This window comes from Heloderma suspectum, chromosome 4 (assembly GCF_057233095.1).
Source record: "Heloderma suspectum isolate Gila_16-S chromosome 4, 16-S_ref, whole genome shotgun sequence".
NCBI classification, from domain to species: Eukaryota; Metazoa; Chordata; class Lepidosauria; order Squamata; family Helodermatidae; genus Heloderma; species Heloderma suspectum.
The window spans coordinates 263,708,186-263,722,183 of NC_139461.1; the positions used below are offsets into that span (position 1 = coordinate 263,708,186).

General features: G+C 41.9%; 1 protein-coding gene across 7 annotated transcripts in view; it reads left to right on the forward strand.

The window, feature by feature from the left end:
- Nucleotides 1–13,998, forward strand: part of PPP1R12B (protein phosphatase 1 regulatory subunit 12B) — a 163,494-nt gene that overhangs the window by 132,453 nt on the left and 17,043 nt on the right. For all 7 annotated transcript variants that reach the window (XM_084853609.1, XM_084853611.1, XM_084853610.1 and 4 more), the window contains 5 exons: nt 6,029–6,045; nt 6,519–6,666; nt 8,600–8,704; nt 8,951–9,004; nt 11,765–11,815. In XM_084853609.1, coding sequence (XP_084709735.1) covers nt 6,029–6,045; nt 6,519–6,666; nt 8,600–8,704; nt 8,951–9,004; nt 11,765–11,815 — 375 coding nt within the window. The remainder of the gene's footprint in view (nt 1–6,028; nt 6,046–6,518; nt 6,667–8,599; nt 8,705–8,950; nt 9,005–11,764; nt 11,816–13,998) is intronic.

The following is a 13,998-nucleotide window of genomic DNA, read 5'->3' on the forward strand; positions in this document are numbered from 1 at the left end:
CAGTTAGGCACATTTCCTCTCAGTTTACTGCAGAGCCTCTGAATTTGTGGTAATTTACCCTCTGTTTGCTTCCCAGCCTTTGTATTTGCAAAAATATTCCTGACAGAGGGTGGCTGAACAGGGCGGAGCTAATGGGGCACCTGCACCAGCAGTAATTACACACACACACACACACACACCAAATGTGGCCCCATTCACTGCAGCCCATGCAGCCATTTCTAAGGGTTTTCTTTAAACCGTAGGGGAGATTTGCGCAAGTCTACTGAAGCGCAGTAACTTCTCTGAAAAGGAACTGTGAAAAATGAGTGGAGCCCCAGCCTTTCTTAACTGTGCGCAAATTAGCCTATATGCAGTCTCATCTAGTCAGTTTCCCTGTATGTTGCCTACTCCACTTCTGGGCTCCCTTTGACAGCTGAAAAAAATACAAGGAAATTGACAAGGCAAGATTACACATATTCGTCAGGCGAATCTGCACTCTTGTGCACGTCAGAAAGAACGGGAAAAAATAATAATTTTTAAAAATATGAATTCATTTGTGTACTCCTGAAGCCCCCTAAAATAGAAAAAGGTGACAAACAAGTGATGGTCCCTTCAAAGTGCCATTTGGGCATCAGTGGAGGGGCAGTCACTGGCGAGGGAGACTGCACACAGTACAGATGAGCTCATGAAGAGTGGCAGGGATTTTTGCCACTCTTGCCAAGTGACTCTGTAGCCAATCCCAGAAACCCACGATAAAGCAGTCTCCCGGGTTCAGACGACACAACAACCAACCATGGATATGAACAACCCTACAACAAGCCATCGGTTCTCAGGATGCAAAAATATAAACCACCTTGCAGAAATCACCACCAGGTTCAGACAACATGACAACCCACCATGCCTAGCTTCCCATGGTGGGTTGTCATGTGGTGCGAACGCAGTCAGTGGCGTCAGCAATGGGCCAATGTGTTCCAGCATCCCGTCTCCATTCAGTATGAGTGCACTGCAAGGACTTAATTCCCCTACAGAACTCTGGCTGTGGGGCACCATAATGTCATCACGCAGGCTCTGCAATCCTCAGTTGCTTTGACTTATGCAGCCAGTGGGGAAAAACCACTTTTCTTTAAACTACTGGAAGGGGGTTCAATGAATATTTCACCACCACCACTCTAGCCATTTTTTGTGCCCAAAATATCCATCTCTGAAAATTCAGTGCAGCCCTACTAATATTGGAGACAATATTTGGTACATAACAATGCCAAATTTTCTGCTATACAATATAAACTAACCCTCTCCTTTGAACTGAGCCTGTTGCAGGGGAGCAGAAACACTTGTGAATCTTTTGTTTGTTTTGCAAAAGCCATAAATATTAGACCCCCCCTTCCTTTCTGGGGTCAAGTGTTGGCCACAGAAGAAAGTAATTGAAGCCAATTAAGCAAGTTTCTCTTTTGGCAAGAAAGACTGTGGCTGTTCATGCTCTGGCTCCGCCTTTCAAAATTGCATTGTCGTAAAACCATTCTTTAGGGAACATGGTTTTAATTACACTTCTGCCATCTGTAGAAACTTTTGAGTTTTAAAAGTAAGATACTAATGTTCTATAATCTTACACATATCTACAATCAAAACTGTATGTTTTTCCTGGCTCTTTCCAATCCTTTTGTTGTCCAACTTCACAGAATAATTTTCAATACCTAGCCCTGTTTCTTGTTATTAAAAACAGAAATGGAGTGAGTACAGTTGAAGAAAAAATGTGTAGCAACTTGGTTTTATTTGCCCCTTTCTCTTCATTGCAGCATTTGCTGCCACAGGCTCACAGTTGGGTCAGCCAAGCTCAGTTTGTTGAAATTCTCTCTGGGGCTTTTAAATATCCTTTTGTGAGTTGGCTGTAGTTGTTGCTGTTTAAACTACTTCCTCTGTTTTGGTCATGCTGTTGCTTTCTACTCGGGAGACAAAATATAAACACACAGTCCTCCTCCTCCAGTGTTTGGGGCAGGGGGGCTCTTGTTCCGTGCATATGGCCTCAGAGGTTCCCTATAGAGGGATGTGAAGCAGCACAAAGAAATATGTATATTGCCACTTCCTTGTGCTCTAATTCAGCATCTTTTAAAAGGTTGCCCCTCCGACAGTAGAGAGACATTCTCAATATTTGTTACATAGGATGCTCATATTCAGATATATCAGGGGTTAGTGGAGCTACATGTGTCTCCACCCAAAAAAAAAACAACTACAGACAAGAGCTAAACCTATATGCTTTCCTTATACCTATGGGGAATATCCCTGGCAGCAGCTTTCACATGCTACTCCAGTGCTCATGGCAGGGAGGGGAATGCAGGAACTGAATATACTTTCCTTCCTGCTAAGCCAATTCATAGATCCATTAAACTTCTCTCTTCCCCCTATCCTCCCCACCCAAGTTGGGAAGCAAGGGCAGGCTGGCCCTTCCCCAGCTCCAAAATGATCATAGGGTTTGCGGGTGGGGGGATTAGGTTTAGACAAGTGCTCCTCTTTTGGTGTATTGTTTTGGATTCTGTTTCTTTCTCCTCCCCAATAGTCATCTTGGAGGTAGAGGGGAATGGTCTGCCTTTCATTCCTGGGGCAGCAGCGTAGGAATTGGTTTTTGAGGATGCTTCATAAGAGTCCTTTCCCCTCTTCTCTCTAAATCGATCGTTTGGGGCTCGGAGGTGTTTTTTTCTTCTCTGCACCCATTCCCCTGCCCCATAATGAATTCATAGCATGAAAAAGTAAGAGTGACTAATATCTGTAAAGAGTTCTTTGCTCCTCTTCCATACCCCCACAAATGGGATCCCTCTTATTCTCTCCAAACACCAGTTGTTCCCAAAGATGTTTCAGGGCACACATATACAAGCAATTTTGCATTGGTGGTTCTTGCTTACCATTCTTAAATCCTGTTCCTCAAGTTGCTCTCCTTTATTGTTGTTGGGATGTTTCCAGCAGCCTAGCAACCCACATTTTCCACACTCCTATCTCCTGGAGTCTCTGAAATGTGCTGCTGTGGTTCTCTAATGCCTCTTTAATTTGAGGGCTCTCACCTCTTAAAAAATCTTTGTTAATCATATCAATGTTAGTTCATTGACTAAGGGTGCAATCAGCAGACTTCTTACAACTCCCAGCATTCCCCAGCCAGCATGTCTTACAACTCCCAGCATCTCCCATGGCTGGCTGGGGAATGTTGGGAGCTGTATGACTTTTTTCTATCTAAACATGCATAGGATTGCACTCTAAATCTGTATAAATTTGCGTATTTAAAAAAAACAATTGTTCTAAAGAGAAAAGCATACTTTCTTTGCTTTGTAGATGATGTATATATATCTTGTAGCAGGCATCATCTTAGAAGAGGTGTTCCCACTTCTCTCACATACACAGGAGGGAATGCCCCTTTTAAGATTGCCTTTGACATCTGCAGTTCTTATTAAATGCTTGTACTAACAATAATTTAATCTGCTGAGTCAGGGGTATCTTTTTAGTTGATCAAATATTTTAGTCAGTTGATGGATCATTGCAGCTGTAGTTTTAATGGATTTCATAACTTGATCCTTTTTTGGTGCTTGGGTTTATATGGCCTGAGTGACAGCAACTTCACACTAATCACTGGACTCCAGAAAATCACAGTGAAGAATGTAAATCGGTGCCAATGTAACTCCAAGGTTTTGATGCTAATTTTGTATAATAGGCACAGTTTAAGTATGGCCCTGTACCTTGTAGAAGAAATATGATCCTAAGTGTACCTTGCATATATGAGTATTTCTGCAGCACTTTCTACCTGCGCTGTGTTCAGATATTGTTGCTCTTCATACTTGTTGCTTTTATAAGGTGATATGTCAGTTGATCTTGTTGGGATTTGTTAATTGTAAGTTTCTTCAAGGAGTAGGAAAGGTGTTTTTTTTCTTTCATCTCAAGGGAAAAATATTTGCCAATCATTTTTCTCTCTTCCTCTCAAGGAAGATTGTAGCCAGTTGTGCTGGGTTTATGATGGGAACTGCTTTGGAACCTTAATTAAAATGCAGCCATTACCAACAGCTGCAGTAATGTCAAGGGCTGGCTTTTCTTTCTAAATCATTTCATAACACAGCTGCACACAAAGTTCATTCTTGTTCCAACCTCGGTTTTATAAACTTAATCATGCAGTCTTGGTTTATGTGGGATACAAACAAGCCAAGCATATCCAAGGATTCCAAGTACTGGAAAAGGTCTAAACTTTCCAAGGAGCAACATCTGAAATGTCAAATTACTTCCTGTAACTTGTTAGGTTTTTATTCAGTTGGGTAACTCAACAATGCATCAAGTCCCACTGATTTAGTGGAACTTACTCCCAAGCAAGTGTGGTTAGAATTACAACCTTTGGCTTAAAAAAAAATTGATTACGTTCTGTTTGCTGGGGTTAAGCCTCTGCCTGGTAGTCATTTCCCTTTACATCCAGCATGCCTAAATGGATACAGTGTATTGCCATTTAATGCACACAGTGTTTTCACTTATAATGCTGTGAAACTGGACATGGAGACTGCAGGTTCTTTTCTTTCTTTCTTTTGGCTGTTAGAAGTGATTCATATTTCTCACCTTTGAGTACATATATATTCGAATACATGGTGTGCTTGAGTGAAACTTGCCTCAACATAACTTCCAGTTTTTTTCTTTTCCATAAATTGAAAAGATAACTTTGTTACATATGTATGTTTCTTCTGTGGCTCTTCTTTGAAGAGGTTTCCTGTTTGAAGACTTTCTCAGTATTCTAGAACATAAATATTTAGGCTGTAATACTTGCTAATCTTAAAATTAAGTGGATTATCTCCATAAATTTAACATAGTATGAAAGGCCATCATTGAAAGGGATTAGCACAGGAGTATGTAATGTGCTGAAATGAATTTTGACATAAACTTGTATTCATAATTTGTTTTACAGTTTTCTGTCAAGGGAAATTGAGATAAATGAATCTTTGGACTGAAAGATATACAATAGGAGTCAGGTTTCTGTAATGCAGTGAAGAATTCTAGAAAGCAGAACTTGTTAGACCCATTCAAACAAGAACATCACTTGGGATTTCGGAACAGTTTGCTAGCCAAGATAAACATAATTTTTAGAAATGCCTGTAAAACTAGATTTTACTTCTAAATTATGAATAATTTATGATGATCCTAAAAGCCACTGTGACCTTGAATAAAGTGTTGTTTCTGAACTTGGGATATCTGGTTCAAATTACTTTTTAAGTCACTGTCGTAAGAAAACCTTAGACAAGTTGTGTCTCAGCATCAACTTTCTGGTATGCAAATAAGAAAAAAATATAGCTTGCCTCAGAGATTAGAATGAATACATAAGGACTAGCAACAGTTCCACATCAAAATGTGATAGAGATTATTTAGGACTAAATTAAGCTTAGTGCTTTTAATTTGAAGGAGCCCTATACAAAGAAATAGCTGCCATTTTAGTTAAAACTTCAGTTGCATGTTAAGGACACATCTAAATGATTAGGATGGGATGTATCAATCAATTTTGCCAGCTCTATATTACTTATTTTATGTATTTATTTTAAACATGTTTATACCACTTACTTTTTAAAAAACTCTAGGAGTGTTTCACATTAAAACATACATTATGGCCATAGGTGTAAATCAAATAGGTAAAATCCCAGTTCACCCTCTTAGAAAACCCTTCCTTTCCTGTGTTCTAATTTAACTTTTCAGTTGACTTCTAATTCAACTTTTCAATTGAACTGACACCAAGATGAGACCCAACCAATAGCAAACATTGGTGGAGACTAGAGTAATAAATATGCAGGACAAACTCATGATGATTGTGTAGGCATGCTAATAACAGGAATTTGGCTCTTCGTCTTTAATACTTTGCCATATTTTTAAGATGGATCAATGAGCTTATAGACAAGATCCAGCAATGTTGCCCTGTTGGATTCATGGTACAATAACTTGTCATTCATTTCCACAGTTGTCAGACTCTGTGGCTGCAGCTTTACAATTGCAATGTTAACACTGGTATTTTTTGTTGCTAACCCTGTCTTCTTTTGTTTCCCTTTTATAGCATGAAAGACTTTCCAGGTAAGATCTTCATAATGCATGTTTTAGTTAAAGCATGCATTTCTATATGTTTCTTCCTGGCATCTTGAATGAATAGCATTTTCCTCTTAAGTGCTTATGAAGTTAGAACCAAGACTCCTGATAACTTATTTCAAGACTTTCAGTGATAGTTCATCCTCCTATCATCTGATTTCCTTTTCCCATCCCAGAATCAACTTTGTATTAACAGTGAAAAGCAGAAGGAGGTAAATGTTTGTTTTGTATCAGTTCAAGTGAAGAATTTCTTTTCCCTCACCTTCCAATCTGCCGGAATAGAGAACAGTACTTTGTGGGGCGTGGGGCGGGAGAAGCAATGGCGGAATTGTTGCAAATAATAGGGTATGTCTTTTCCCCCTCTTATTTTTCCCCTGAGGTTGCCCAAACATTAGACCTTAAGTATATAAGTGGTCTAAGAGTGAGTGAAGCTGCTGTTATGTACTATGTTTTGACTCCAGGTTAGATGGAGCGAGTTCAAGCACTGGCACCAGTGATACCTATGGTGATCGACCGACGGGCCGCAGCAGTGCCTACACCAGAAGAGAGAACCGTCTGGCTGCCCTCAGCAGCAGAACAGAGGATGACAGTAGCAAGGATTATAAAAGAGTGAGTCACTGCCAAAGACACTCTTGAGCCCTTCTTTCTTCTTTATCCCTCTCTTCTCTGTCAGTAACTTAAAAAGCAGCAATTTCAGGTGTCGCTGGAGACTGTTGGAGAGAAGCAAATGATAAAAATTTAAATTTTTGTGAACCGCCCAGAAAGCTTCGGCTACTGGGTGGTATAGAACTGAACTGAACTGAACTGAACTGAACTGAATGAATGAATGAATGAATGCCCAATCCTATTGGGATAGGCGGCCACCTCCAAACTCAGAGGCAACTGCCTATCCAATGCAGGGCAGGAGCAGCATGGAGGAGAGCTTCCCCTCTGTGCTTCAGCTGCCCTGCATTCGCAGCTAGACAGCGAATTTCAGCTGTCTAGCCACAGGAAGTCGAAGCGGGGGGGGTGGACACCAGATGATGCATAGGAAGCGTTGGAAAGGCACTTCTGCCCTCCCCACCCTGGCCTGCCCCCAAGAATGCCCCATTTTTGCTGCTGTGCACTCCTCTTACGAGTGCAGGGCCAATCCGTGCTTCCTCTGAGGCAGCGCGGGAGGGGGTGGAGGTTGGTTCTCAGGGAACCGACCTAACCTATGGCCGTCTAGCCACTGACTAGCGGCCATAGGAATACGCCCTAAAATAGATATAAAACCAAGACAGCATAGTCCCAACAAAAGAGCCTGTTCAAAGGCAAATAGGCATCCATTGGTCATTGCAGTCCAAATGAGAACATTAGACACAAACTTGTTAAATGAGGAGAACTGAATGCATTCATCAGAATCCTAAATTGGTGCATTTGTATTATCACCCTTTATCTCTTCCATGGGTTTACTGAGTTGCCTTTGGCATATAGATTTATTTATTTATTTATTTAATTTCTATGCCACCCAATAGCGGAAGCTCTCTGGGCAGTTCACAAAAATTAAAACCAAGAAGTGCAGGATAAAACAATATAAAATATGAAAGCATTAAAACCACAATATAACAATACAACCAGAATAAAACCTAGCAGCAATGCAAAGATTTAAAATACAGATTTAAAACAACCAGAGCTAAAAGACCAGGAAGCTAAAATGCTAAATTCCTGGGAGAATAAAAAGCTCTTCACCTGGTGCCAGAAGTAGTACAATGTAGGTGCTAGGTGAACCTCTCTAGGGAGCTCATTCCCTAGAAAAGGCCTTATTCCTGGTAGCCACCCACCTCACTTCCTTTGGCAGGGGCTCACAGAGAAGGACTGCTGAGGATGATCTTAGTGTCCAGGTAGGCACATATGGGAGGAGGCAATACTTCAGGTAACCTGGCCCCAAGCCATTAAGGGCTTTGAATGTTAATACCAGCACTTTGAATCAGGCCTGGAAATGGACTGGCAACCAGTGCAGCTGGAAAAGTACTGGCGCTATGTGATCTTGTTGGCCAGTCCCTGTTAACAATCTTGCTGCCCTCTTTTGGACTAGCTGAAGTTTCTGGACCAATATAAAGTCTTCAGATGGTTAGCAAATCACAGAAGGCAAACATTTTGTTAGAAACTTTCTAGTAATGATGGGGCTTTCTAGATCACTATGTTTAACCCAATTCCCTGACAATGAACTGAAAGGGTGTGTCTGGGAATGGTGCAGCACTTCCATGAAGCTGTGCCATGTAGAGGAATATCAGTGGTGGTGGTTAAGCTGCTTTCAGGGCAGCCTGTCTACCGTTACTGACCTTTTAATTGAGAATCCCTGATACCCTTCCTTTGTTTCCTGGAACAGAATTCAACAGATATATGAGGGAAAGGAGTGTGCATGTGGATTTTTATATAGTGTTGTTGTTTTTTAGCCTTCCCTTGTAAAATCAGAAGTAGACATTACCCAATGATATAGATTTGGTGGACTATTGATGTTTCAGTATATGAAGTCTTATCTGATACTGAGGGCTAACTCCATTTGTCTTTTTCTGTTCAGCTCTATGAGAGTGCCCTGACTGAAAATCAGAAGTTGAAATCAAAACTACAAGATGCCCAGGTGGAGCTCTCTGATATCAAGACAAAAATGGACAAAATAGCACAGGTGAAGACCCTGGAAGCAAGGGCTGTACTGAAAGAGCAGCCAGGAAGAATAAAATGTCTGGTGGCCCTGGCAATAGAGAGTTAATAGCACCTGAGGAGTGTTGCTCAGACCAACAATGATAAAAATGGAAGCACTTGGGACAGTAATATTACGTCACATTGTTTCTTAATAAATACTTGCCTTTGGAAATAATTCCTTTGTATTATTACCTACTGTTCTAACAACGTTTTTTTTAAATTTCAATAGCAGAAGCAGGAAAAGACCTCTGATCGTTCAAGCATGCTTGAGATGGAAAAAAGGGTATGTGTTTCTGCTTTTCAGTGTCTATTTGCTTATACTGCTTTAGAGCGCTACTAATTTTGAAAAAAGAAAAATTCTGTTCCTGCTTCATTAATGCTTGGGTAATATCCGATTCCTGATGTGTCTGGTTCTCAGACTTGTTTATCAGCATGTTTGCTTTCTGTAAAACAGTTCATTTCAACTTCCTAGCATATTATGAAGTTCTACCATTTGATAACTCACTAATGTGGGCCAGAAATTACTGTCCTAGTAATTTCTGTAGCAGCCCTATAGCAGTTAATGCTATATACTTCAACCTTCCCTAACCTAGCGCTCTCCAGATGTGTTAGACTACACATCCCATCATCCTGTGCAAGTAAGCCATGATGACAGGGGGTGATGAGAGATGTAGTCCAACATGTGGAGGGTGCCAGGTTGGGGAAGGCTGATACAGCTGAATAGAGAAGTCCCATTGACTGCATTTTTAATTTGCAAACATGGTGAAATTTTTCACAAATAATTAAAATACGCTGTAACACAACACTGATTCATTATATTCCAATGACTTTGTTTGAAAGCAGTTTTTTTGAAGGTGACTGCTAAAAATAATAATATTCCAGCCAACTTCAGATCTAAAAGTGAAACACGTAACAAGCTTAATATGTAAGCAGATTACATTTGTCCTACTGAATCCTCTTTATCCAGTGACAAAGATCTCTTTCTTCCAGGGTTTATCAGTATATAAGATCATAAAGTGTCCTCAAACTACTGTTCTTTGAATTTGTACAGCATTCGCTTTTTTTGTTGAAAGAGTTGCAAATGTATACAAACATTTACAAAATAGAGACACTGGGCTGTTCACACAACACGCTAACCCACACTCAGTGGTTGAATGTGGGTTGTTTTGAACTGAGGGTTGTTTGTTGAACCATGGGTTAGCATGTTGTCTGAACACAGCCAGGGTGGCTTGTTAATCATGCAGTATGGCTTATTTTCTCAAACAAGCCATCTTGAGAACCCATGGTTTGTTCTTGTGTTGTTCAGGGTGGTTAACAAGCCACACAGCATGGTTAACAAGCCACACTGGCTGCATTCAAACATGATAACTCACAGTTCAGCAAACAACCCAAGGTTCAAAACAACCCACACTCCACTACTGAGTGTGGGTTAGTGTGTTGTGTGAACAGCTGCATTAAATCAGATGTTTCTAAGAGAGATGGTGAGGGGTACAACAGAATTTGGAGCTATCACTGTTAGTGGGACACCTGGAACTTTCACACACAGCCCAGTCAAAGAATGTGGCATGAATGAGAACATAAGAGCAACCTTGCTGGATGAAATCATAGGTCCATCTAATCTGGCCTTCTGTGTTCCAAATTGGCTGACCAGATACTTCCGAAAAGCCCACAAGCAAGACAATAGCCCCCTCTTGTTGTTGTTTCCTAGCAAATGGTTTTCAGTGACACACTGGGCCTGTTCAGACGCGCCGGGGAGAGGGTGGTTAGGGTAACAAAATAGGGTAATGACGGGGGATGGGGGTAGTGAAACCATGACACGTAGGCCCACCAGGTGATCCTGGAACCATACGGCGCTGCATGGTTCCGCTAACCACCCCTTCCGTAGTTATCTGGGTATCTTCCCAACGTGAATGAGCTCCCGGCAGCCTCTCCAGTGTCTCAAATGGCTGTGTTAACCATAGAGAAACTCTGCAGTGGTAGAGCATTGCCTTCAGTGGCAGATGCTATAGCCAACGGATTCTATGGTCGTGGCCTGGAAGTCCTCTGGAGGCCATTTTAACCACCACGGAGCCCACCAGACAACACAGTAAGCCACTCCAGGGTCTCTTAACCCTTTTGCAGGGGGGTGGTTAGTCAGGGTGGCTTACCAACCACGAGGAACATGGTTTTCTCCCCCCACACGACATGCTAAGCCACTGTGGTTAGTGGAAATTCTCCAACCATCATGGGTTAAGTGTGATATCTGAACAGGCCCATTGTCTCTGTACATGGAGGTTCCATTAGCCATCATGACTAAAATCCACTGACAGACCTATCCTCCATAAATTGAGCTCCAGTCTGCCCCTCTCTGTTTATTTATTGCTGGCACTTTCCAAAACACTGTGTTTTGTCTCTTATTAGATGTTGCTTCAGCACTTGGAGCTCTCAGCCAGTGGGAAACTTGGAAGAAGACTATAGCCCCTCTCTCCACTTTAGTAGTCTTGGACTATACCACTTTTGTTTGCTTTGGGAATGATTTCTCCAATACAGAATTCCCAAACTAGTGAAATAAAGTATCCTGGGGATGGTATTCAAATTGTCCACAATCTGTTGTCTAAGGCCAACAGTAGGGTCTGTTGCAGTGACGCCACTGGCTTCTGTGGGTCAGTGAGAAACCTGACTGTCAGTGAAGCAAGGACAGCTGATGGGGTCTGGCTAGGCAGTTGTAGCCAAGCTATGGGAGAGTAATAAGCAGGAGAATTGGGAGGAGACAGCCACAGGGTCCATGTAGAGGTTTGGGATGTAAGAAGTAAGAGAGGGGAATGGCGCCAAGACTGGACGGTGGGAAAGCTCTGTGCATGTGTGAAAGAGCGATGTGCATGCACAAAATGAAAAGAGGTTTGCCATTCTTTGTTCTTAATGTAGGCTATGTTCTCTCTGAGAAAACTCTGGCCTATTAATACCATTTGTGATACATTTTTTCCTCATTATAATGTCTATGATGACTGAATTTCCCCATATTGCACAAAAGTTTATCATTGTGAAAATACTGTTTTCTCAACAGGAGAAACGAGCTCTTGAGCGGAAGCTCTCTGAAATGGAGGAGGAGATGAAGGTATGAAAACCTCCTCACTTCCCCTCTCCCTGCCCCCAGGGCATAGTGGTATCTTTTCAGATTGTAAAGTAAGAACAGAGTCGGATCATAATGAATCTTGTTGTTGGATTAATATTTTAACATAGCTTGCTCACGCACGCCACTACTGCTCACGCGTGCCCTACTGTAGAGAAGCATTTTCTAAAACTTCCTCTCACAACTTCTGTGCACTCTTGTTTTTCAACATATTTTTGTACCAGGATGTAGTTGTTATCTGTGCCTGTGTTATGCTTAAGGTCAGCTGCTCTGGGCCCCAGCAGTTGCTTGCTATCACCCAGTACAGGGCTGGTGAGCTGTTGGCTCTGCCAAACTTGAATTGGTGTGCTAAAAAAGCTTGCGCGAAACTTTACCTGTAAGGAAGGATTCCTCCACCTGCAAGAGAAACACTCTTCACTTCCATGTTTCATTTCTCTTTTGTGTGCAGTGCCTTGGATGTACCTGGGTAAATATGGTCCATAAGTGTGAAGCCCTCACTCGTAGCTGGTGGTTCCTTTATTGTGAAGCCTGGGGAGTGGGATCAGTTTATGTGGCCTAGGGAGTGGGATCAGTTTATCTGTTTACAGTTTATCAGTTTATAGCCTACTGATAGTGTGGTTTCTGAGAATGCAGAACTTCATCTCTGCTTTAGAGTGCAATTTTATACATGTTTAGACAGAAAAATGTCCTGCAACTCCCAAGATTCCCCAGTCAGCATAGCTGGCTGGGGAATGCTGGGAGTTGTAGGGCTTTTTTTCTGTCTAAACATGCATAGGATTGCACCCTTAGGGTGCAATCCTATGGAGATAGGTGGCTGCCTCCAAACTTGGAGGCGACCGCTTATCCAATGCAGGGCAGGAGAAGCACAGAGGGGATAGTTCCCTCCGTGCTTCTCCTGCCTTGCATTTGCAGCTAGACAGCTGATTTCAGCTGTCTAGCTGCGGGAAGGCAGAGCAGGGGAGGAGGCTGCCGGACGACACATAGGATGTGTCGTACCAGCATTCCGTCTTCCCCGCCCTGTTTGGGCCACTCTGCACTCCTCCGAGCAGGGAGTGCGGTAAGTGAATATAGGATTGCAGGATATTTTAGGGCCACTTCATGTTAACAAATTCCTGTGCTTATCACTGTGGGTATCTTTTGGATATAAATGTTGCTAGTAAATGTTTTATAAATAAAACAAAATGAACTAATTTATCTATAGAGGATTGAACAATTTCTGGATATAGATTGAAACATGTTGACTTTACCCATATGTAAATCACTGCCTATACATTTGCTAGGAAGCTGCAAATAATCAAGGTTACCTGGGTATCTGTACACAGCATTTATGCATATGTAGTATTGGTACATATTAAAATGTACATATGGGAATAATTTACTTTGAATGTAGCTAAGACTCACGTGCTTTGTTACCGATCTGTCAGTAGTACATTAAGGCCTCTGACTTCAAAAGGCTAAATGCTTAGGTGGACAGTGTCCTACTTCCCCCTTGCAAGGACTACACCGTATCTCCCAGAATTATTCCTGTCAAATGTTAAATTGAATTTACTTTTTTGTGCACAGTTTCTCTTTACTCTGAAGCTCTGCACAACTAAAAATTTACAGCTGACAGATGTGTAAAGAAGCCATGAAAAGGGCTGTGCGTTCACCTCAGAATCCATGGTGGCTCAGATCTGAGGTGAAGCAGGCTGGCTTTGGAGCTTTGAGAGGGCTTCTAAGGTGTTAGATTTTTTTTTTACTAGTTTGATACATTTTGTAAGCTCCCCCAATCTCTCCATATATAGAAAATTCCAGGCTGAGAGGAGGGAGAAGTTGGATGTTCTGTAACTTACATCTGTACCTTCCAATCAGGGAATAACTATACCAGGGTGCTCTTTCTTCCATTTCCAGTGCTTTTGGGAGGTATGTAGAAAGTATTCCCCACCCCAACCATCCCAAGTGAGTGAGTGCCACCATTGCATTCCTGCTGCACCCAGCCCCTCCATCCCCCTCCTCTCACTCAGGTTTTTTTTTTTTTTAATTTTCAATATCTGCATTTCTTTGGTGCAATCTCTCACCTCTGCTCCAGCACAGTGCTTCAGCTCTGAGTCAGCAACTGTGTCTGGCAAAGCTGCTGCTTCAGTTTGCCTCTGCATCTTTCTCTGCTAAGCCTGGCTCCAGATTTTGGA